The sequence below is a fragment of the Colossoma macropomum genome, unplaced genomic scaffold (genome assembly GCF_904425465.1).
Source record: "Colossoma macropomum unplaced genomic scaffold, Colossoma_macropomum, whole genome shotgun sequence".
Classification (NCBI taxonomy): domain Eukaryota; kingdom Metazoa; phylum Chordata; class Actinopteri; order Characiformes; family Serrasalmidae; genus Colossoma; species Colossoma macropomum.
Window position 1 is genome coordinate 7,649,972 of NW_023494788.1, and position 25,408 is coordinate 7,675,379.

At 41.8% G+C, this 25,408-nt stretch overlaps 1 protein-coding gene across 2 annotated transcripts in view; it reads left to right on the forward strand.

Moving 5' to 3' along the window:
* The window catches only part of ccnd2a (cyclin D2, a), a 253,009-nt gene that overhangs the window by 219,958 nt on the left and 7,643 nt on the right, over positions 1-25,408 (forward strand). The window contains exons 1-3 of one of the 2 annotated variants that reach the window (XM_036568214.1): positions 8,373-9,037; positions 10,397-10,612; positions 18,496-18,655. In XM_036568214.1, coding sequence (XP_036424107.1) covers positions 8,843-9,037; positions 10,397-10,612; positions 18,496-18,655 — 571 coding nt within the window. In that variant the 5' untranslated portion in view covers positions 8,373-8,842. Of the gene's footprint in view, positions 1-8,372; positions 9,038-10,396; positions 10,613-18,495; positions 18,656-25,408 lie in introns of those variants that run through there. The other variant, XM_036568215.1, reaches the window with a different exon arrangement.

Sequence of the window (25,408 nt, forward strand, 5' to 3'; positions counted from 1 at the left end):
TTAATATCTCAAAATAATTACTTGTTTTCTTTGAAATATTGACTTAATATCTTTAAATAATTACTTATTTTCCTTGAGATATTGACTTAATATCTCGAAATCATGCCTTTTTTATTGAAATATTGATTTAATATCTTGAAATAATTACTTATTTTCTTTTAAATATTGACTTAATATCTGGAAATAATTACTTGTTTTCTTTGAAATATAGACTTAATATCTTGAAATAATGATTTATTTTCCTTGAAATGTTGACTTAATATCTTGAAATAATTACTTGTTTTCTTGGAAATATTGACTTAATATCTTGAAATAATTATTTATTTTCCTTGAAATGTTGACTTAATATCTTGAAATAATTACTTATTTTCTTTTAAATATTGACTTAATATCTTGAAATAATTACTTATTTTCTTTTAAATATTGACTTCATATCTGGAAATAGTGACTTATTTTCTTTGAAATATAGACTAAATATCTTGAAATGATGGCTGATTTTCTTGTGATTTTGTCAAAATATTGCATTATTCATTTCAACAAAGCAAGTAATTATACAGGAATAATGAGTCATTACACAAAACCAATACATGACTTGGATTATTTTGTTATAGTAAATCAGTATTTTGAGAAGATGAGTCATTATTTTGACATAGTAAGTCAAAACGTTCAGAAAGTAACTACTTATTCAGACGTACTGAATCAATATTTCAGGGAAATCAGTCATTATTTCAAAGTGCCGAATGCTAGAAATACATGCGATCAGCATCTTCTGTCAAAGAAGACAGATACTGAGATCTGGAATCGTTGTTCCACAGACAGAGATGAGGCAGTAGTGGAACGCTGATATCAAGTGATTTGGGCAGCACAGTGGTGGTGATTCTTTCTGCTTTGTGTGGTGGGCTTCCACACCCCAATGCTATGGAGGGCTGTGAATAGTAGAGACCCTCAGGAGTCTGTTAGAGGTCTTTGTGTGCATGTTGGTCCTCTAGACTGACAGTGTCTGTCAGCGTACTGTCAGTTTGGGCTTTTGATGTCTGTAATGACTGGTTTAAAGCATTAATGCCAGCAGAGGAGCAGACATACAGATAGCTTTTGTAGCACTTAGATAAAATGATGAACTGCTCCTGTTTGGCTTGGGTGGGTAAAGGAGCATGATTTAGGGTTTATTAGCTACTTTATATGTCTACTGACTCTCAGATTCATGTCGACACTGAACCTTTTAGCATTCTGTAGCCAAAGCAGGAGTCTTCAGATCACAGGTGGACTGGATAGAAGTACTTCTCTAAAAAATCCTCTGAAAAGTGAGACCTGGATGAGAAAAGGCGTCTCACAGCACTTCAGGCTTCAGGAGAGATCAAATTAATTAATAAACATAGAAATCAAATATCAGCATAAACATTCACCTTGCACTGTAGAACTGTTTATTCTTGAGAAATTAAATGAATGGAAAGGGGTAATTCCACCCACATTTCAAATTTGTAATTTTTTGTAATTTCTGTATTTTCATATGTTACAGTGTCTTCCCTGAACTAGTATAGCCAGAATGGTAGCTGTGTAGATAACAGATGCGTAATTTTGATTCTGTGGAAATCCGTGGGAATTTTACTGATGTTGAGATGTTAACAAAGTCATTCAGAGTGGTTTGATGTAGAATAGTGCATCGTGGAGACATGTACAGATTTCTTCACAGTGGTGGTGATAGGAACCAGGGGTTGCTCTGTCTACAACATGAATATAGCCATTATATATTAGCCAAATATTCTTATTTACTATCCAAAACAATCAGTGCACCTACATGTGTCTTCTGGGGTTTTATATATAATGTTAATCATCATAAAATAGTAGTAAATCTGCAAAACAATCTTTTGGTACTTTTTTGCCTTACAATGCCCCACATGTACCTCTCCACCATGAATGTATTTAAAAAAATACATTTTAGACCAAAACCTTCTCAAGGACTGTCATAAATCTGTGTCTCAGGCATCATGCTTCAAATTTGTAGCCCTTTTGTTTAATAACTTTTTGCAAGGGAGCTTTTAGAGGCATTAAACTCTTCAGATGTCTGGTTCCCATCACCACCACTGTGAACAATTCTGATACATAGTCAGGTCAACTTTATTTTTAAAGCAATTTTAAAAGACTACAGGAGCCAAACAAGGGGCTGCACAATTTGAAATAAACACATCAAACATATGTAACAAATATAATAGTAAATAAAAATTACCTGAACCTGCAAAAGAACTTTAAAACTTTGAAAAGAGGATTTAAAGGCGTGGGAAAATAGATATGATTAAAAAACATGTTCATAAGTTTCTCTACAGTCAACCACTTAATATCAAACCACTTGAATGACTTTGTTTACATCTTAACAGTTTAGTCATGCAGAATTTTAGAATAATCAGTGGACGTCCTCTTTAAGTCAACTTATTTGAAATATTTGTTGTCGTTGTTGTTGATTGTTTATAGAGTAAATGAGTTTTCTTAGAGTGACTACGGCTGCGTTTAACAAATAAAGTGTAGCATTATTGCACAGCTGATCATGAAGGATGTAGAGCATCAAACATGCCATCATGTGTTGTTAGTGCTTGTTTGGAGCAGTAGTTCAGTCAGATGCTGTTCTTCAGCTCAGGTTTTGATTCAGACGCTGATGGTGATGCAATAATCGAATCTTTATTGATTTTGTGTGGCTTGCAATGATGAATGAACACCTACATTCATATATGAACACCTGATTGTCGGATGAAAACAGCTCTGAACATTTGGGGGCTTTAAGCAACACCCTAGTTGGGGTTCCCCACTCAACACAGTCTTATTACTTTGCAGGACAGAATTAATTAATTATAATCAGGGGACTTTTTTTAATAAATGCCTAAGTAAATGTGATAAAACAATAATGAACTATTTCTAATGGGGAAATAGAAATTTCTACTCTTTTGGCTGTGTAAATAAAACACACACTGTGCAAAAGTCAGAGACCCTTTGTTTATTTAACTTCCAGTCAAAACTGCCATTAAGTTATTCACTTTTCAGGAGACATTGCTGAGAAGATAAGATGTAAAAGAAGAGGCAGTTTTGAAAGATAAAGAGAAAATGGGACTCCTAACAACCACCTGTAAGACCTGGTAGACACCAACACTGTCCCCATCTGACAAACAGTCCTTGAAGACAATTCAGTATGCATGTGTAGCTGTCAAGAAGCCCTCACTGAGGTGCTGGTGTTCTCAGAGCAATGGACTGACCACCCCAAAGTCCAGACCTCAACATCACTGAGTGTGTTTGGGATTTACTGGATTGTGATAAACTGAAAATGCAACCAACTTCTAAGACTGAACTTTGGAGGTGTGGAAAAATCCCTGGAGATGTCCTGAAAAGCTGAAAGCAAGACTCTTGGAAAGACAAAGGCTGGACACACTTCTGAAAAAAACGAAATTATGTTTAGCTGTTTGTCATTTTCTGTTAAATAAATTCTTTTTTTTTGACACTAACCAATTAATGATCTAATGCTTTTTGACCTGAAATTAAATAAATGAAGAGGGTCTATGAAAGTAAATTAAATATATTAAATGCAAATTAAATAAAAGCATGAAAGTAAAGCCATCAACAGTGTTAGCATAACATATTTACTGCCAATGTCATAATAGTTAGAAACAATGAATCATAAAGGAGTCATACCTGAGGGGTCCCCGGTTTGGTAGCATATCAAAAGAAAACAATGTCTCTCCTTTTCGTCCATTTTTATTTTTCTGCATCATGTCAACACACCAGCTGTCCTATATTGTGTGAAAATTCCATGATGAATGGACCGATAGAAATGCTCTCACTTGGAATAAAACCTCCTACATTAACTTACAGTGAAAGGTAAGTGTTTTTGCTTCTCCTGTGAAATGTTATCATTTTGTAGATGCTTGTTTTTCTTTGGACAGTGATGATATGCAGCTTACAGCTAGAAAAGCCCTGACTGAGCAGCTATAGTGCAGCATTAACACCCACAGTGCTGACGGTTCACTGAATCCTCTCGAGTTTGTTGTGTTTTTGCAGCCAAAATAACTAAAAGTGTCCTGATGTGTTTGAGAGAGAAGCTATTTACAGGCAACCTGGGCTGCTGTGTTGTGTGTGATGGTGATAAAGGGAGGCTGTGGTGTTCATGCAGAGTGTGTGTTGCTCCTGTACAGTGAAAACACATTCCCACTCCCACTGCTCTTTGTCTGGAAGCAGCAGCTTCAGTTTAAACCGACAGAGCAGACAGAACTGTGGATTAATGAAGCATGGCACACACTGTTTGTGATGGACGGCTACGCTCTCTCTCTCTCTTTTGTTTTTGTTTTGCTTGGACATCTGTGGCTGCTCAAGCAGGAAAAATATTGTGAAAAAATAGTGAGAAAAATTAGTGAGAAAATTGTCCCTGGCTTTGAGAGGATGACTGGATCTGAAACAGCAGTGTGAAGATCACTTGGTGATGAAATGTGTTTTGGTTTGTGTTGCTAAAAGGTGTTTTTGTGCTGCTTTTTATTTCTTTCAAAAAGCTGTTCAATCTTGATTTGTTCAATTATTATAAATATTATGAATATTTCTATCATTAAATAACACACATTTTTCAGAATATATTTCAAACATTTCCAACATGTTTCATTTTACTTTTTTATTCTCTTTAATGATTTTAACAATTGCAGAACATCACACAGGACAGAAAAAAAAATTTGATTAAATTTAAAAATACTAAAGTTCAATTAATTGTAGCTAATTTTATCTAAAACTGCTTTGGGAAAATAAAAAAAAATCTGATTTCATTGAAAGAGCTCAGCATTAAATATTAACTTAATCCCCTTCATATCAGCAATTCATAATAAATATCAGTAGAATTTATGCTCAAATTAATTGAGCTGGTTGGTGCAGAAGCTTAAATTAAGAGGTATTTAATGAATGATGTGTTTGAAACTTTCTATTTCAAATTTGTCCAAATATTTAAAATATATTTGAACAAAAATATAATTAATTTAATATTTTTAAAGCTTTAATAAAGTGAGTGTACATGTGATTACACTGGGTGATGAACAACCCAAATTTCATTAGAAGAGTTGTGTGTTTTGTTTATGTATTTATTTATTTGTTTATTTTTTGTGTTGTGCTGTGGGCTGGTGTTTGTGTGCAGGTGGGCTTTAGGACAAAATTAAATCTATAAATACAAGCATCAAATAATCAGAGTTTCAGTGGAGAGAGAGAGAGAGAGAGAGGAGAGAGAGAGAGAGAGAAATAATTTTTTTTTATTTTATTTTATTTTATTTTAAATTTATTTTTTGTTTCTCTGCCTTTCTCTGTTTGTTTGCCTCACACATAATTATATGACCAGGTTTATCAAACTGAAGTTTGAGTCTGTGCACTGTGGCTGCTGCAGCTGTGTGACTGTCACAGATAAACAGTACGAAGCTCTTTAAACTAGTTCTCCTAAACTAAAGCCAAACAAAATCACTTATTCGCCCTGTTTTTATTAAACCAGGCTGACCTGCTGGGCTCCTCTGGTGTTTGCTGTGCTCTACATGGTTTTGTAAATGAAACCAGTAAAGCTCTAAAACTTTAACTTTAGTTTAGTTTAAAGTTTTGGGCTCCTCTCTCTTGGTGGGCGTGTCCTCGCAGCGCCTTAATTACGAACATCCGGGAAACCGGAGCGGCGCGTGACGTCACGGCCCCGCGAAAAGTATATAAATAAATAATGAGGCTGCAGGCACGTGCTGCTGGTGGGGAGCACGTTGGGAGCCGCGCGCCGGAGTTGCAGTGAATTATCTTCATGACTGCTGTTATTATTGTTATTATTATTATTATTTCTTAGCGTTTTATTTTTCTCTCCCTTTCCGTTTGTTGGCAGAAAGAGAGAGAGAGAGAGAGAGAGAGAGAGAGAGAGAGAGAGAGAGAGAGAGACAGACAGAGAGAGGGGAATTTATATAAATATATTTTTATTTATTTTTTATTTTTATTTTTCTTAAAAAATCTTTCATCGTGTAGTTGAAGCAGACAGTGAGTCACGTGTTTCTGAGAGAAAAAATGAAAATATTAAAATAAATTAAATAAAAAAGGCAGAATTATTTTGACCGCGTTAAGAATGTTTTTAAGGTGTGACGGTGATGTCCGCTTTGAAAACGACTCAGAGAGAGAGAGATGATTCAAAGAGAGAGAGAGAGAAATAAAAAAGAAGAAAAAAACGCGACGTGTATTTCTGAACAATGTCTCTCGTATAAATGTTAATAACGCTGCTGGTGATGTTATTAATGTGTAATAAACGTGTTTAATCGGCTGATTCCGTCTCACTGAAGTTTATAACGAGGTGCAGCGCTGCATGACGTGTATTAACTCTAATAAACTCTCAATAGGGGCTTATTAACGCTTTATTATGGCGTTTTAATAGCGCATTAGGAAAAAAAGGAAGGCGCGCGCTCCCCAGAGCTTCTGATGGTGATAATGATGATGATGATGATGATGGTGATGATAGTGATGGTGATTTCCCTTCCTGCTGGTGTCAGGCTGAAAGTCTCTGTATGATTCATGCTGTGAGTCAGAGCTCAGCGCACATGCACCCGTCTTCTCTGTCCGCGCGACTTTAACCGCTTCTTTAATGAAAGCAAATTAAAAACACTCATTCACGCTTTCTCAGATGTGTTCGGCTCAAAATAGACTTCGCATATTTTTTTCCCTTGTTTTTCTGATCGTGAATTTCATCAGTCATGTGACCGCGGCTGCGCCCGGCCGTTGTGAGTTTGCGTCGTTTTACGAAACTAAAATGCGTCTTGCGCCATTTTTATCGCACGAGCGTTTCCTCACAGAGAGACTTTCCTCTCAGTCCACTCAGCTCCACACCTCTCATCTGCCGGCTTTCGTTTGGCCAACGAGCACAAAGTATTCCGTAATAATGAACACGAGCACTCCTCCTCTTCAGCTCCTCCTCATCATCATCATCAGGTGGTTGTTGCTTGCTGAGGTGTTGCTCTTCAAGTCTGCCCAGTAACAAAGCCAGAGCTGCAGCACCAGCCCTATTGGCTGCTTCAATTATGACAAGGGGAGGAAGCAATCTAGACTAGAAGAAAAAAAGATCCTTTAAAGAGACATTCCTGTTACTTTTAACAGCCGCGTAAATGGCTGACTTTAACTTTCTGACACTCGGAGCTCGGGCGTGTCTCCTAATAAGGGCTCGCTGCTTTTTACGTTTGAGTTATAACTGTCATTCTTTTTTCTTTTCGGGGTCAGTTAAGCTGTAACTGCAGCTGAGTGCACTCTCAGAAAAAAAAGAGGTACTAAACTGTCACTGGGGTGGTACCCCTTGGTAAGGGTGCATCTCAGTACCTTTAGTCAGGGAACATAACTGTACCATAATCCATTGAAGTGATATTTTCTGTATTAAGTTATATAGACACCACACACCGTCTGACTCCAGCCTTTTTATGTTTTCTTCTGTTTTAAAACATTAGTTTATGAAAAGATACAAATATCTACTTTACACCCAGGAAAAACTTACTTAAGGTACATTTCAGGACCTTAAAACCACCGTTGTACCTTTAAGGGCACATTTACATTGTTTGTACCTTGGTGAAGAAACAGTGTACCTTCTTTATTACAGTGTGAGAGTGGAATATCATCTGGAATCGTATGTATTGCGTGTGTTAATCCAAGAATGGTGAAAGTGCGTCCCGTCGGAGAGCCTTCAGTAGCGTTTTCGAGCTGCAGTGGCATCACACTTATCTGAAGCCTTGCCACAGACTTCATGCATGCATTTCCTAGAAAGTTATCATCTCACCACAAGCGTCGCAGCACAATATGGGCTATAAAAGGCAGCTTTACACCGAGACGTTGCAGTGGGGGGGTGGGGAAGGGGGGTTAATGCGATTCAGAAAGGACCCTTTATCTCTTTGCAGTGACTTTTAATTTGCTCCAGACAGATGATGTGCTATTATTATAATAGGAAACAAATTTTCTCTTTTTTTTCTCCATTTTGTGGAGACATGACCATAATTCTGCTCTGCTTTTGTGCCTGGGGGGGCTGTCGGGGTGGTCGTCTATGATCAATACAGAGCCAAAATCTGATACATGTTATGTATCCTAATATAGAACCTGGCTTATGTATTATACACAGAGAAACTGTGATGTGCTCTTCTGACTGGGGGAGAAACACACTGGAAGTGCAGTCATTCATTCTGAATGAGGAGCAGGAATATGAACCATTATTTTAATGCCAACATTTCAATACGTTTTCATTCTAGTTGTATTATAGTTGAGCTATTTTTCACTTATTTAATTGCTTGTGCAACAGTTTTGCGCTCGTGAGTGAGAGGAGGGGCATGGGTGTGCGCGTGGGTGGGACTGATCAGGCTTGATCACAGTGGTGGTCGCCATTGTCATCAATAATAATACTATATATATATAAGAGTGGATGGATGAGCAGTGTTTGTTTGTTTGTTGTTGTTGTTGTTGCCTTTTAACAGTACGAAGTGTAGAGTGACGAACGCGCTCACGTTGGCTGCTAATGAGATGTGCTGACGTCACAGCTTGTGGGCAGGAGGAAAGAGAGAGAGAGAGAGAGTGAGAGAGAGAGAGAGAGCAGAGCAGCCAGCAGGGGGAAAGAAGAGGCACCAGGCGCACACAGGGAGAGAAAAAGTTGGCGAAAAGGAGCTGGAGCTGGAGCAGCTCGCGCTGTGACTCGGTTTCTATGCGCGAGGAGCGTTCTGGGGAGGCTTCGAGCTTCGTGCCGGAGTAGGAGCGACCCGAGGAGACGAGAAAGAGAGAGAGAGAGCGAGAGAGAGAGAGAGAGAGAGAGAGAGAGAGGAGAGGAGAGAGTGGAGAGAGACAGACACACACAGAGATGGAGCTGTACTGCCTCGAGGCAGACTCTGTGATCAGAGCCCGTCCAGACCCGAACCTGCTGGCCGACGACAGGGTCCTGCAGAGCCTGCTGACCATCGAGGAGCGCTTTCTGCCCCAGTGCTCGTACTTCAAATGCGTGCAGAAGGACATCCAGCCCTTCATGCGGAGGATGGTGGCCACCTGGATGCTGGAGGTTTGGCCACTTTCGAGCCTCTAGACGCGTTTATGTCATGTTTGTTGTGCGTGTCCGGCGTGTCCGAGGCCGCGTGCCTCGCGCGGCGTGTCCGTGGGGGGCGATTTAGAGCCGCCGCGTTTCGTTTTAACAGCCTTTTTTCTAATATTGGACCCACTTCACGTTCGTGTACGCGTCTGTGTGTGCGTGCGCGCGAGTGACATTTGGAGAAGTTTCTCGATTGTAAAAAAAAACACAGACAGATACAAACTAAAAAAAAGCACCGAGCGTGCGGGGAGCGCGTGCACGTCGAAGGGGGTCTCTCGTGCTCCCCGTTGCCCTCTCTGATGTGATTTTGCCCCGGGATTTTCTGCCCCTGCACACGTATGCAGAGCCGCTCGCGCCCCTCTCTGACAACGCCATGTTGGTTTTTCACACCCGTGCTCGCTGCGGCGCTCGCGCAGGAATAACAGCGCGAGCCCTTGGCGAAAAAGGCACGCGAGGGTCCGGAGGGGCGAGTTCGAGGGGCGAGACGGTGGGCCAGGGACAGAAATGTGGGGCTTAAATGGCCTCCGGAGGGCGAGCGCGCGGAAGGGGCGGAAGGGCGAGGGCCGCGGCGCGAGGCGGCCGCGCGGGGATCAAAGCTCGTTTCCGATCGAGCCGTGATCGATAGGCGATCGGTCACGGGCCCACGCGGTAGTGCGGACCCCGGGCTTTATTTTGGTGCGTTGATCGCGCGCCTGAGCCCGAGCTGCGAATTTGTAGAAATTTTTGAAGGCGCGCGGCGCGGCGCGGGGCGGAGAGAGCGGCCGCCACCGACACGCAAAACTCAGTTTTAACACGGATAAACCTCGACTTTTGCGTCGTGACAATTGTCGGGAAAGATGCGGGAGAGTGCGCTGAACATTTTCATGTGCGAATCGCGCGCGGGGACAATTTATTTCTATTTTTAAATATTTTATGAAAATATGACGAATTAAAAAAAGCCCCGTGTTCCGGAGCCGACTGCGCTGCTGCTGCATGGGTGTTTTTTCTTTTTCTTTTTTTCTTTCTTTCTCTCTTTTTTCTTTTTCTTTGGCTCGAGCTGATTGGGACTCGAATTCGTTTCTTATTGAATGAGGGAGCGGATGGATGTAAAGAGGTGAAGCGGTAAAGATGTTTATGCTCTGTAAAGCAGAGAGGGAGGCAGGAGAGAGCAGACTCGATCGATTCGTCCGCGCTCCGATGACTTTTAACGATTCGATTCTTCGAGATTATCCCTGCCCGACTCTGTTCGGTTCGATTCGTTCCCCACCGATTCGTGCTGCTTTATAAATGGACCCAGATGACAATCAACCTCCCTCCCTCCCCCCTCCCTCCCTCCTGCTGTCCCTCCTGCAGGTCTGTGAGGAGCAGAAGTGCGAGGAGGAGGTCTTCCCTCTGGCCATGAACTACCTGGATCGTTTCCTGTCTGTGGTTCCGACCCGAAAGTGTCACCTGCAGCTGCTGGGCGCCGTCTGCATGTTTCTGGCCTCCAAGCTAAAGGAGACTCGGCCGCTCACTGCGGAAAAGCTCTGCATCTACACCGACAACTCCATCAGACCACAGGAGCTGCTGGTAGGACGCACCACACACTGCTGCCTCACGTGCTGGATCGTGATGGTCAGCGTCCGATTTCGGGCCACTCAGAAATGTTTCAGTGGCTGCTTGAACATCAGATTCACTTTTATTGTTTTATATTATTTTTATGTTATTAATGTGTTATTATCATTGTATTAATTTGGTATGGCAGTATATTTACATTAATATAATAGAAAAAAAATGTTTATATTAACCAAAATCATTCTAATAATTATAACAACAGTAATAATAATAATTATTATTATATTTGTTGTTATTATTATTACTGTTATTTCCAGTAAATGCTATGTTATTACTCCTTTTCTAAGCAATATTCTTATATTAGATAAAGATAAACCCTTTAACGTAATTACATTTGTATTATTTTTCATATTTTAATTACTCAATCAATTTATTTGCTATAGCAACAAACATTACCAAAAACAAACATTATTATCGTGTCTGTCTTGAATGTTTTGTATCAGCCCTTATTACACAATCAAAGATGAACTAAGAGAGCTGTCGTGCCATCTGATGGAATATTTTGGCTACAGCTCTGAGTTTATGGCAGCAGTGAAAGAGTTGAAATGCAAATGGAGGGGCTTTACTGAGGGAGATGGGTGGTGGTGGGGGCTGTGGCGGATGGTAGATGCTGTGCAGGGTGAGCAGTGAGCTGCAGGGGCTGATCTTCTGCACATGCTCCAGCACGAGCCACCCATGGGCTTCCATCACCATCTAGTGGCAAATATGCGATTCCGCTGTGCAGCAGCGCCGCACCAAGCTGGGAAAGGGGTGTCTGGTTTTCCAGTTCCGGCTTTGTAGCACAGAGAGAGAGAGAAAGAGAAAGAGAAAGAGAGAGAGAGTCATTTTATTAAAGTCGGTCATTTATAATGCTGAATGAGACGAGGACGTTTATATCCTTGTATCCTGCGTTTGTGCCCTGGAAGGGTTGTGATCATCACTTGACGAAGAAGAATCCTTGTTTATTCTGTAGCTGAACTTTCTGACAATCATTTAAAGGGGAGTTCCACCAATTTTGCAAATTTTCTGCAGGCTTAAAAGTTTAAGATGTAAACAAATCATTCAGAGTGGTTTGATGTGAAGTCAGAATTGTTGACAGTGGTGGTGATAGGAACCAGACGTCCGAAGAGTTTTAATGCCTCTAAAAAAAGTTATTACATGAGAGGGTGATGAGTGCCCTGCTTGATGCCTCAGACAAGTCTTGAGAAGGTTTTGGTCTCCAAACAAGTATCTTTAAGGAATTCAGGGCATCGTAAGGGAAAGAAAACACACTTTCATAATTTACCACTATGTTACGATTATCACCATGATCAAGCTCAGAAGACACGTGTAGATTCACTGGTCATTTTGGATAGTAAGTGAAAGAGACTATATTTGCGTCAGACATTGCGACCCCTGGTTCCCAGAATGACCACTGTAAAGAAATCAGTCAGCAAGATTTTCCGCGGTGAACCACTTCACATTGAATCACTTTCATCATCTCAGGGCTTGAAATTTCATGCAGAAATTTCATAAAAATTGGTGGACTTCCCCTTTAACCCTTGGCTTTTCTTTAGTTCCTTTGGATTGCTTTGTGTATAGAGATCTGTTGACACCTGTTCAAGTCTGTACACCCTTAAAAACATAAAGATCTTTGGAGCGATGCCCTAGAAGAACCACTTTTGGGTTCCATAAAGAACCTTTCATTTGGGTGCTATCAAGTTGAAAAGGAGTTCAGGGACTCAAAAGGTGGTCTTCAAAGAACTCCTTTGTTTTTAAGAGTATACATGAACTGTAGGCCTCTGATGGATCATTCAAGGAGAGAAACTATAGAAATGGAGGCAAAATCCAAATGCTATTTCCTCCTCGGCATTATATAAACATTCCTCAGTGAGCGGCCGTTCCCCCGCAGTGTGGTCAAAAGAAGTAAAATATGAATAGGACAGCAGCTTCTCTGCTCTGCTGGAGATCATACAGTGTGTATGCTGTGGCATCAGCAGTCCAGTCTGAGGAGTTGGTCTGCTGTCAGCTCAGCTTGTTTGCGTGTTTGCACTGTTCTTCTCACCTCTGGCTCATCAGTTTCTCTCTCAGTGGCGGAAATGGACGGCGCTTCAGTGGTTCTGGTCAAAGATGACACTACTGAGCTACTGTCCTCAGCAAAAGTGGTGGACCACCTTTTTTTTTCAAACAGCTCGTTTTTGCGTTCTAGGCTGGCGCTGGGCTGCGAAGTGCAGCAGATGCAGGAAACCGGAGATGGGCTGTCACAGTCACATCTTCAATTTTGTCTCCGCTGACTGGTACAAAGTTCTTGTAAATGAAACCTCGCTGGTGGCAGAGGCACTGATGAGAGGAAGTGGGTGCCTAAACTGTGTTGCAAGCGTGCCAGAGTCAGCTCGCAGTTTGGCCTCAATCAGAACAGTGGCATGATAAGGAGCAATAATGCTGATAAAAGACTCTGAAGGTACTGTTTTCTCTGAAGTCTGATGTGTTTGCGCTTTGTGTCTGTTTGGTCTTATAGGTTGTTTCCTTACTCATCTCAAGTATTACGTACTATTTAGTAACTACTACAGGCTATTCGGTAATTACTTTTGCACTAATATGTGGATTATGCGAAATGGATCGTTTCAGCCAAATCTGATTGGCAGCACGTTATCAAATATCATCATGTTCATGCAAATAATAATGACTGTCAGTGGAACACAGTATTAATAGATGTGGCAAGGTGTCAGAGTGTGTATGAGTAAAAGGCTGTACTAAACACCTTCTTACTCAGTTTTATCAAGGGACTGTCCACTTCTTTCCTTAATGACTAGATCTAGGCTGCGAGCTAACCCGCTAACAGGGTCCTAAATTATTTTTCACTGTTAGGCTTTAGAGCTAGAGCTGTTTGCCATAAGCAGTGCACACTGACATTAGCTTGGTGCTAACATAACAGTAAAGTAAGCAGTAATGTAGCGGTTATAATTGGCTAAACAACAGCTAAATATAAAGAGAAGGTTTCTGTGTTAAGGTTACTGCTGTATTATGATTATATTCATAATAATATGATAAACATTGAAAATGTAATGAAATGACTAGACCACACAATGATGGGCTACTGGAAACTCTTATGTCCGGCGAAAAAATAGGTCCTCGTTTAGTGGACCGAGGTTGCTTGACAACCATAGCCCACTCCAAAGGGATCACATTTCTTTAGTTTCTTTACATTTCATCCCTTAACTTACATTGAAAGTCAATAAGTTTTTTCTTTCTTCTGTAAAATTACTTTTTATGAATTTTGTTCCGACAGCAATGATATTATTGTATCGTATGGTGTCACTTTTTAAAAAAACCAACAACTTGAGGTGGTACGTTACAGCACTAATAACACCCCTTAATCATGGTAAAATCACTGTAATGCATGGTCTCTTGTAGTTTATTAGAGTTGGGAATTACAGCGTAGGCCTACATGTGGACATTAATGCTGCGTTTACCTGTTGGCATTTAAAGAAACGTGCCATGCGTCATGGTAGAGTTGGTGTAAACAGCGATGGTGCACAATCACCCTTGCTGTATAGGAATAGGTATGCTTGGACTACAAGGGTTCAGCATCCATGCTCCCAAAAGAACATTCCGGTTGCTCTACTGCTGATGGCAAATGTTGGGAAAAGCAAACTATTGTTGGAACGTTCCGCTGGCCAGTGTGGCACGCTGACATTTTCTGGTCCTCCATTGAAAAACATGGAATATCTGGTTAGCTGTTGTGCATCTACTGTCTTAACGTAAACACAGGAAAATGGTGTAGGGGGGCATTCGTCACATGACTGTAGTGATGCTGAAAGTGAATCGAATTGTTGGTCATCATGAAACTGGCTAATTAGCATATTAGGTCATAGGGAAAGTGATGATACATGCAAATTGGCCAGTCACTTTAGTAGCAGGGTAATGTACACCAACATGGCATCTTGTATGATCTGCACCATGCTAATTTTACCCTAAGTGACTGTTCCAGTGTCAACTGCACTTAGGCTGGTTTTATACAGGCACTCATTTCTGAAATTTTCCTTCATATATCTGATGCAGATCATCTTTGTAGTCTATAATCAGTATAAAAGTCACATGAAACCTCATCTTTACATTCCTATTTCAATCCCATTATTTTTGTAGATGACCACATACTGAGTGCTTGTCTAAACATGCCAGTCTGATCAGATAAAGACCCAAAGTAGGCATTATAGTCTACTGTCTGAAAGCACTCAGAGTTTCTCGTGTGGTTTGGATTGATGCTTCCATTCATATAATCTTAAATATGAAGGTACCAAAAAGGGTTCTTTGGTACAATCCCATAGAAGAACCACTTTCAGTGCCCTGAAGAGCTAGAGCAGTGGTCGCCAACCATGCTCCTGAAGATCCACCTTCCTGAAGACTTCACAAAACGAGAGCATGAAGAACCTTTTTAAAGTTAATACACAGGTTCTGTACTGTACTAATTAAACGTTTTCCCAGAACCAAGTGCCCAAGCCAAGAACTATTTAGGAGCAGTTATTGTACTACACGTCCTGCCTTGTGTTGATGTTGCATTAGCCCGTGTTGTCAGGCTTTTTCTTCTGCTGGACTCCTCAGCGTACCACGCCTACAGCACCTTCCGAAGCCCAAAAATGGAGCGATACTCAATTCTTCCTGAGTGAGACAGTCAGTCCAAGGGCTAGAATGATGCCCCTCTCTAGCCTCTTGCAATGATCTTAGCACTGCAACACGTTTTGGAAATTCTTAGCAGTTCGTCACCCCTAAAAATCTGAGCTCTTGGTGCATGTGGGTGAGTCATTCTTCTGCTGAAACCGAGCACGCAGAGGTGTCAGAGAAATTATGCCAGACGGTTTGCTGTCAACGTGCACTCATTGTACACTCATTCAGAGCTCCACTGCCATTCACCTGCGGTGTCGTCCCGGAACAATCTTTCGGTCAGCTTCACAGAAGAAGTCATCAAGGCTCTGTAAGTCGGTGGATTTAATGGCTACCACATTGGACTGCCTCATGACTAAGTGCATGTGGTTCAATGATGGAGAAAACCATCTCTGTCTGAATGAGCGCACAGTCACAAGGACAGTCCCTGAGAACACAATTTTTCCCCAATTAGTCACTCAACCCCCTTGTTACTTTTCCACTTTTAACAAGAAAAGAAGGCTGCTGTTCGAACGTTGCTGTCTGTTTCTTGAATGGGGCGAACACGGCAGCACACGCTTCATGTTGATGTTAGTTTGGAGTCAGTATGTTCAGAGGAACTTTCTAACTGTAGATTGAGAGAGCCTCGGGCGACACTGTGAGATCAGTGTGAAGACGCGCACTAAAATTACTTATTAGAAAGTCTTTCCTTTCATGTTAACCTAATGCATTAATGTCAAGCATAAGTGGAGGTAGTTCTGTCACCATGCCAGACAGCTGTAGTCCCCTTTTGCCATTTGTTTTAAGTATATTAAAGAAAGCCTACTGATCTTCGCTGATGTTTATTCCTGCACAGTTTATGGCCTATACCATTCCCATGTTCCCCACAGGCAGTAAAGTAGTTTTCATATTTTCTGTCTAATAAAAGTCAGTGAACAAGCAAATGACACGCAACTGTCATTTTAACTTAATGCCTTTTGGCGGGGCGATAAGCGTCAAACTCTTTTACAGGTATTGCACTGACACTGAGTCACTCTGGTTTAACTATTGAGAATAAATCAGTTTTTCCAGTATTACACATTTTATGCGTCAAAATGATGGGCCCTCCAGTGCCTGCTACTGCCCTTGTGACTGTGAGGCACGCACACATGCATCCACTGCAGTTGGCTTCTCAGGAGGAAAGTATCTGATACTGAACAGACACTGTGAGGTCACTGGTGTTGGTGTATTCTTGCTGAGCTTACAGGGTCCTGAGTAGCTTATGAGTAAATTTATGGTTAACCAGGGACAGTAATGCAGCTCCAGCCAGCCTGCACTCATGCCTGCGTCTCTCCGGAGTGTGATCACCACTGTATAGTCCAGGGATCAGACACAGCAGCAGAGCAGAGGCCAGACTTAAAGGGCCTATATCCGATGTATTTTCCCCCATTCCCACATATATATCCTCATAATTAAACAATCTCTTATATATATATATATATATATATATATATATGTGTGTGTGTGTGTGTGTGTGTGTGTGTGTGTATGTGTGTGTGTGTATGCCCTGTATTCACAAATGGGGAAACAGTCCTTATAACTTATGGACTTCAATGGGAGGAGCTAAAAAGCTGCAGGCTGAAATAGCAGATAGTCATATTATGCAAATATTTGGGCGCCCCTGATCAAATGACATGTTTCATTGTGAAAATAACTTAATGCATCCTCTACAGAAAACACACTTTGCATTCTAATGTAAATTAAATGTAAATTGCCATATTCAAGCTTGTTACCTGTAGAGGATAACGTTAACTTACTTTCACTTACAAAATGAATTGTCAACCTAGTGAAGTTTGTGTTAATGCAAATATTTGGTCAGAATGATCAGATGCAACATTGGTTTGTTTGTCATTGGTAATGCAGTAACAACATAGCAATTAGGGATGTAACAAAACAGCATACAGCAGTTGAATTGTGAATAGCATGCTAGCTTGTGGCTAGTGGTTTAGCTTCAGGCTAACATATTAGCATGTAGCTAGAGCATTAGATTGGGACACTAAGAAACTTTTATTTCAAATTATGTACTTTTATTATGTTGAATCCACCAACAGTAACATATTAATGTACAACACGTTTTATTTTTGCTCCTTATTTTTCCTGTTTTGAAGAATGTATCTGATCAAGACACAAGTGTATAATATCGAGTCAAATATGAAATATGGATTTTGTGAAACATTACACCCCTAATAGCAATGCTGTAGAAGAACCATGTTTAGTTCCCTAAAACCTTCAATTGATGTCTTTTTAGAGGTTTTTTATTTGGAAATGAGATTTGTGTGAAGGGCCTTTTTAAAGTTTAAAAAACCTCCACATAATGCAAATGTTCTAGGAAGAGCCCTTAAACTGGTAAAGAACCTATACATCATGTGAAAGTTCTCACATGCACAAATCTCCTTTTAAACAATATTGTCTAAGGAAGCAAAAGTGATTATTCTTGGCCTTGCATTAAGAACCATTTGTGGCCTACTTTTTACTAATAAACAAATACAAAAGGAGGATTGTAGGCCCAAGAGCTGACTCTTGACTGGTGATCAGATTGAAGGTTTTTCATATCCACTCTGTCTGGAAAGTAAAATAGCAGTCGAGAAATATGGACCAGTTTGGACATATCCAGAGTCCCCTGGGCAAACACGCTTTTTATAGACATGACACTTTGGAAAGCCAAATGTATTTCTTGCATTTCGTCAATTTGCATTCCACTTTCAGCACAACTCAAAATACCTAAAATACTTAAGATAGATCCCACATTCACCTAGTACCCCAGATAGGCCTTTGACACTGTTATGACATCCTGCTTAAGGCCTACTTTCCTGAAAAGTTTGCAGCTAGAGCTACTTTGTCTCAGTAACCTTTATGATAACATCAACACTACATTGTTTGGTAAAACTTTACTGAAGCGTGGGGATCATAAGGCTGCATGACACCTGCATATGCCTTTTTTATGAGAACTGATGTAAACCTCTATAAACATTCATAAAGGCTTTATTCCAAAGCGTCACTTGCGTAGGTGATATAACATCAAAGTCGACAAAAGCAGCCTGACTCTGGTTGGAAAAAGCTGTTTATGTAGGCTTATGTCACTTTTCATGAAACGCTTGTGTAGGTGTCATGTAGTTTTATGAATGCTGCTACCCATTGTTTTTAGGCGAACTAGGTCTCTTGTAGCCTCACGCCTCTCTTGTCCCTCTGTTTTCCTTCAGGAATGGGAGCTGGTGGTGCTGGGGAAGTTGAAGTGGAACCTGGCTGCCGTCACTCCGAACGACTTCATCGAACACATTGTGAAGAAGCTGCCCCTGCCTGAGGATAAGCTGGACCTGATCCGCAAGCATGTGCAGACCTTCATCGCCTTGTGCGCAACAGGTAGCGGCACCTCCCATCGTTCACGTTTTAACTGTGTGTGAAATTAACTCGTAGCTGACCACAGAATGCTGCCTACTGTGTCGTTATCTTGAAAAAGCTCTGGTTTTGTAGCCACTAGTTAAAGCCCTGTAACATGTCTGTGAATTCATACCATTCCTAGGTGGTGCGGTTGATTCCTTTGGTCAACATTTTTCTTTGTTGCAGCATGTTTCAGCTCTTTGCCGTAGTTGCCACCATAAATCACCAATAATGGAGGTCACATTCCGCTTTGTTCCTCCCCGTTTCAATCCCTGAGGTGTATTTTCACTCTTTAATTACGACCTTCTCCCTACGATGCTCCAGATGTAGCAAGACAAACAATAATAAACTGTACATTAAAAATCGAAATCAGGGAGATAAACAAAAAAAAAAAATCCAAAAGCCAAGTGCTTGGCAAATGATAACACGGTTGGCATGTGCTCTGTATTTGTCTTGCACTGGTGTTTTGTAAGTGCGAATGATAAAAGATCCGCTGCCAAGTCAACTGGGTGCTGATATCTTGCGTCAACACTCTGGCAAGTGTTGAAAAATATCCTCATCTGCTCCTTTCAGAAAAAAACTGAAATAGAAGTCAACTTCTAAAGGGATAGTAACTATGGAAACCCCATTCAGGTTGCTTTCTGCGGGCACCGTGCCACCAAATGCCATGTTGTTACCTTCACGTGAAAGTATGTGGATTGAAATTGTGGTCTGTAACGGAGAGGAGCTTTTCTTTGGCCAGTATGTTCAGGGGGGCTGGAGGTCAGGGGGCATATCAGTGGCAAGCAGTGAATGGGGAGACACTTCAAAGGGCAGCTGTCTGGTTAAGGGCATTCCTGTGCACCGCTGATCCAACGGTTGGGGACGGAAGGAAGGCATTGTCTCGGTTCTTGGCGGGTGGATTATGTCTTTGAGATCAAACATGGAGCACAGAACGAGGGTGAGAAAAACGTTGGGGGTGGAGAGCATTCTTACAGTGCGATCCAAACAGCCAAGCATGTCGTGTTTTCATACCTCATCCCTGCTTCTCACGCCTCCTGCCTGCTCCGGGGCATAAATGCTTTCCCATGTAGGAAAGCCTTTGTGGGGCAGGTTCTCCCAGCCGGTCAGAAACTGGCGAGGTAATGCGACCTGCTTGGGTTTCCCCTGGGCGCCCACATCCTTCCCTGGGGTAGCTCGTCTCCCAAGGTCTTTAGGGAAGAAGCCTCGTCTATGAGAGAGCTGGATAAGATAAGGTGGGGGGAGCAGATGACAGGCCTTTCAACATGGCACTTTTGATGTGGGTTCTCCTTTTGCGGATTGTGCAATGGATATTGTAAATATGTTGTGAAAGTGCTCTGACAGGAGACATTGATGGTATCCATGGGAACTGGCTTGAATCCCATTGAAGATACTTGTTGCCATCCATCTCCCTCTCTCGCTCCTTTCTCTCTTTGAGTCACTGAAGATATTGGAACGCCTTTCAGTTTCACATCCATTTCTCACAGGCCTGTTGTGCAAGACCGTGCGTGCACTTTGTCCTTGATTGCTCCAGTGAAGGAGTCGAAATGATTTTAGCGTCTTCCACAAGTCATTTAGAGCATCAGAGCATGTGGTTTCAAGTTGTATCCGAGTAAATAATGCGATGCTGAAACCAGCGCTGATAAGCGACTGCACTTGTTGATGCAGCTGAAACCTCTGAAATCTTCCTGCTAGACTAGCAGGATTTTAGACATTTTCTAAACGGGATTGTGGTCTGCCTTTTCTTCTGTTTCTTTGCCTTCTTTGCAGAGAATTCAGCATCCCCCCTCTCTTTTTTTCTGGAGGGACTTGCATAAATCAAGGCCTCTGTATCTGAATGAGAAAAGAGAAGAGGCTGGGGGGTGGAGACAAAGAAAGACAGCTAATTTTTAATGGTTCCTCGCTTTTGATAGAACAGTTCCGTTCAGGGCACTTGGTGGGATTTGGTCAGGCGGTGTAGGCCAATTCCGTATTAATTAATAACTTGAAGAGGCCTTTCACGGCTATGCAAATTGCTTGAGGGGGTTGGGGGGGTGGGTCTCGGCTAGGAAAAGGAGACAAAGGCGCGACCCTTCATTTCATATGCAGAAACATGTAAGGGTCAGCGTGGAGGGAGCACCTGATAGGAAACTGCAGTGCTTCTCTAGAGGGCAGCCTGTCACAGGAACAAGCTCATTAAAGCAGATTAAAGCCAAATGCCAGGAAACTCATTCCATACGCTCTTATCCGAGGACAGGACCATCATATTGGCAGTATGGATCCCACATATTGGCTCCTCTGCCCACCACATTGTTTACATGTCATTGTTTATGTACCTCCCGCTTAGTCATTCTGGCATTGTTCGAAAGGAGAACGAGGCCTGAACAACGGGAGTGAATCTGCTTTAAAAAATAAAGCGTTTCCATTGACGCAGTGCAAGTATGAGTTTGTTGGTGTCGATGTTTGTTGATACAAGGCCTGATTAGTCAGAGCTCACTATGAGTCTTCTTCCTTTGTATGCCTTGAATAATTTCCTGCATCCATGCAGCAGGAAGCCCTGAAAGCACAGCATTCTCCCAAGAATTTCCTTTTCTGTGTGTCATAGGAACTCCCAAGTGGGTTACCACCGTCTTCTGATGCTGATCGAAACCACAGTATCCTGTCTGACTGTACAGCATAAATGCTAACGATTATGCCAAGTTAGCACCACGAAATCCAAATGTCATACCCACACTTGGATGCTTCAGATGTAAAGGAGGTGAATTCTTTATGGTCGTCACCCACAAAAATTGTTAGGCTGCCCTTAAGAATGTCTTAATTGTGGTCTACTGATCGTCTAACCCATGAGAGAAGCAAGCACGATGGGAGAACTTTATTAGCCTGGTTTGGTTGGTAGAAACAGCTCCTCAGCTGTTTGCTTGTCTTGTATGTGAGACGTCCACAAGGAGAGTTAAATAGTGACTGTGTGTGCAGGGAGGGGTCAGTATGGTTGAACAGCATATCTGTCAATTCATGTCATTCCTGTTTCGAGAGGCAATTGCTGGCCTACATGCTGTTGCTCAAGTCTCTAAACTGAGGTGCAAGACTGAAGCAAGTTGTTACAGGATTTCAACAGTTTAGGAGGATTCCTGTTTTCATTTCATCTGAGTAACAGCGCCTTGGCTGCTTTCATGACATGAAGTGCTGGAGTAAGATGCAAACAATAATAGGAGGACAGCTTTAGAAACTTTCAAATACTGAGAGCATGTGTAGCATTTTGCTAGCTAGCTTGTGTCATTAACGGCTAAAAACATATATAAACGCATATATAAATATATATAAATATATATATATAAGGTGCATGGTTTATTTTGTTCACTTTTATTAAAAAAATTACACAAGTGACACAACCTAGCTAGTAAAATGCTAACGTTAGCTAACTGAACTATTTTTACCTTGTAAAAGGCAATATTTATTTTTACTTCATGTAAAGTTCTCTGCACATGCAACATATATCTACATGTTTAATTGGAGTTTTGGAGGGCTTTTAGCTATGCTAACTTACGTTACATCCACGTGCTAATGACAGGCTAGCTGCTCGTTGGACATTCTCGACGAACGCACCTTCGCCCCCCTACTGTGAGTTCCTTTTTCCACCTTCCCGAGACGTTGGATTGGCTTGGAAATTTCACACTCACTTTGTTTCCACCTTAATAAATCTCACGCTTAGCCCAAACTTTTAATGGTTGTCCCCAGACGTTCTCAACATCTGGCCCCTCATCATAGGTAAAATTGCACATACCTTTTTAAAAAGAAAAGCAATTGCTCACTGAACTTTGGAACACAATGCATGAAATTTGTACACCTTTAAGTGTAATTTTAGATGTTGTTTACATGTAAGTTTGCCAAAAATTCTGACTAAGTTTAAGTCTTTTTAAAAAAATGTGTTGCATGGGTAAAAACTATAGTAACAGCCATCTTATGCCTACAAGCTTTATTGTTGTCCATTTTTCATGTCATACAATGTCCGTAATCACGTAAGCAAGTCTATTTGAGATCTGTTATGTGACAAGCAAGTTTGTAGCAAGTTTGCCTAATGCTTATTGATGGAGTTTAAGCAATACTAGGAGATACAAACTACATTAGATACAAAACTAAAAAAGCAATCTCTGCACTTCACATTGTTTTTTTTTATGTAAACATACAACTGTGAAATCTAACAACTGTAAAAAATGATTGTATTCAGCTTGCATGAAGGCAGTAACTTCAAATAATTGTAGTTATTAGGTAATAATTGTGACAATAATCCGTGGCAGCACTAATAGAATGTCAGGTCATTATATTACACTGAATCTGTACCATCTCAACCCATTAATTATCATTTAGCAAAAAATTGTGTTTGTGTACTGTCCTGTTTAATTTCCACATAGCACAGTAGTGTCTCATAGCATGGTTTTAACAGATGGTGGCGGTGTTTTGTCTTTGGTCATAAAAGTGCAAATATTGGGACATTTATGTGAAGTGACGCCAGTGGACCTTAACAGAGACAGACATAGAGTAGGAGCTTTAGCACCTACCACATCTCGCTAGCCCACAAGAGTCCAAGAATTTACTGTCTGTCTGCGAGCTCCCTCACTTACACTCTCTAAGTGGCTCGTTCCAGTTGACTGTGGGCTGCGGTGGGTGATATACTGTGATGCCAAATCCAAAATGTTGTTTACATTTGACCTTTATCAATCAGTGGAGCCTGGCTGCTCAAAATGGGGCTTTCTGTAAACTGCGATTAATAAGCTACGCATCGGCATGGAATCCTGGCAGTTGATTTATTGCCCTTAAAAATCATCGCTCTCTTTGGCTGTTTCTCAACTTTCCGGGCGTTTAATTAATTTACAAGTTAAATGCGTATGCAGTGCATCGCACCCACCCAGGAGTTGGCCGTGCTGGCACGGCCCTGAAGACGCTGTGTGGGGAGGGCGAGAGAATGGCTCATTGAAGGGGGCGAGAGGCCGGAGGAGCAGGCCAGCCAGCCGCCGCTCACAAGGAGCCTTCCATCGCAAGCGTCCCCACTACATACACTGTTTTTCCCCTGCACGCATATCAATGAAGGCATGCAAAATACGGCCATTCTTCCTCCGACGACCGCTCACACACGCCAGAGTGTCCGGCTCTGCCGCTAACATGTGCGCCCCCTTGTTCCACAACAAACCTATCTTGTCCCGAGTGTGAAAAATCAGATTGCTACGCATTTAGTGTGCGCTAGCTAAGTGTACGAATCTATGGCCTTCTCTGTCCCTGTTGCAGATGGCAGAATAGACCCCAAAGAAAGTGATGTAATGCGATCCTTCTGCATTAACTCTGCTTTTTCCTTTTGGCTAGAGCTTAAATCCTTTTCTGCCCTAGGCTTGGAGGTGTATAGCAAGTTCATTTATTTGTCAACACCGAGCCACAAGTTTAGCGCCTGGTTCTGAATGTTAAGAAGGCAATGAAGGGATGGTTCTTTAGCAATCAAAGGCCACCTCTTTGATTTCCCCCCAAAAAAGAGAAAAGAGACGAAAAATCACCCTCAGAGCCATCTTGAGGTTTGCTTTGAATACAGCAGCATGGTAATGCAATGGCCGCTGGGGTCCACTCTGTGAGCCCATAGGTGGCCCGGCATCAGAGGAATGGCAGGGAGGAGGGGGGGGTCTCTTTTCTCCTGCCAAAACCTCATGAGGGTTTGGACACAGACTAAAGAATGATGTTCAGAGAAGCAGCCTCCCCCAGTCAATTCTGCTGGCTCAAACCTGACACACAGCCCCCTGCCCAACGCCCCCTGGCCCCCCAAACTCACCATCGCAAACCTTTTTTTTGAATCCCCCCAACCTTTTCTGAGTCAACAGAGAGGGATCGATGTTGCGTCTCTCAACTGGATAAGAAGAGGTGATGACTCTGGACAATGAAGCCACGCTCACTTGCTGACTGAGCCCACTGGCAGCACTCAATTAATATGCTAAAGGATAGCAGCCTTGCTAACACAAATCACCAGTTGTTGTGGCAACAAAAGCTGGGCATGTGTGCCATTCAACCTGAAGGCCTGGTGTCTGGGGACGGAAAACTGTAAGGAAAAAAAAAACAGGCAGAAAAGAGAAAAGAGCGAGGGATCTGGTTAGAAAAAACTAAAGAAGAGAGACAAAAATCAATGAGGCAGGCAGCCTTCGCTATTAGCTGTTTCAGTTCTTTCTCCATGCTAGCTCCCTCTCTTCTTCCTCTTTTCTTTCTCTCTTGTCTTTCTTTCCCACTCTTCTCAGCCGGTCGTACTTTTGGGCTCAGGGCCCGTTCACAAGCTGTCTTATTTGCATTATGAATGACAGTGCGAGAGCTAACAAGGTTATTGGTCTTTGAGACGCACGCCTGTGACCACACGTGGAAAAAGGACCTACAGCAGTGAGCATTGGCAGGGCGACGCTGGCTCTTTATCCTCTCCTTTCCAAGAGCTGTGGGGCTTTTTTTTCAGGGAGCACACGATTTACTTAGGAGCTGGAAGAAAAGGGGCCGAACTGGGGAGGGTTGTTGAGGGGGTTTGGGGGGGCTAGATTTGGCGGGGGGGGGGTTCTTTCAGCCTTCTTTTTAAGCCAAGTGAACCCTCATTATCCTGGGTTGCAGTCATTAGCAAAGGACTATGCACAGACCTAATGGAAATGGCCTTCATTTATTAGCATTTCTGATTCTTATCATATTCTTTTATGTTTTAAGGCACATAGCAGTGTGTGAGTCTTTTTTGTATACATTTTGTGCAGA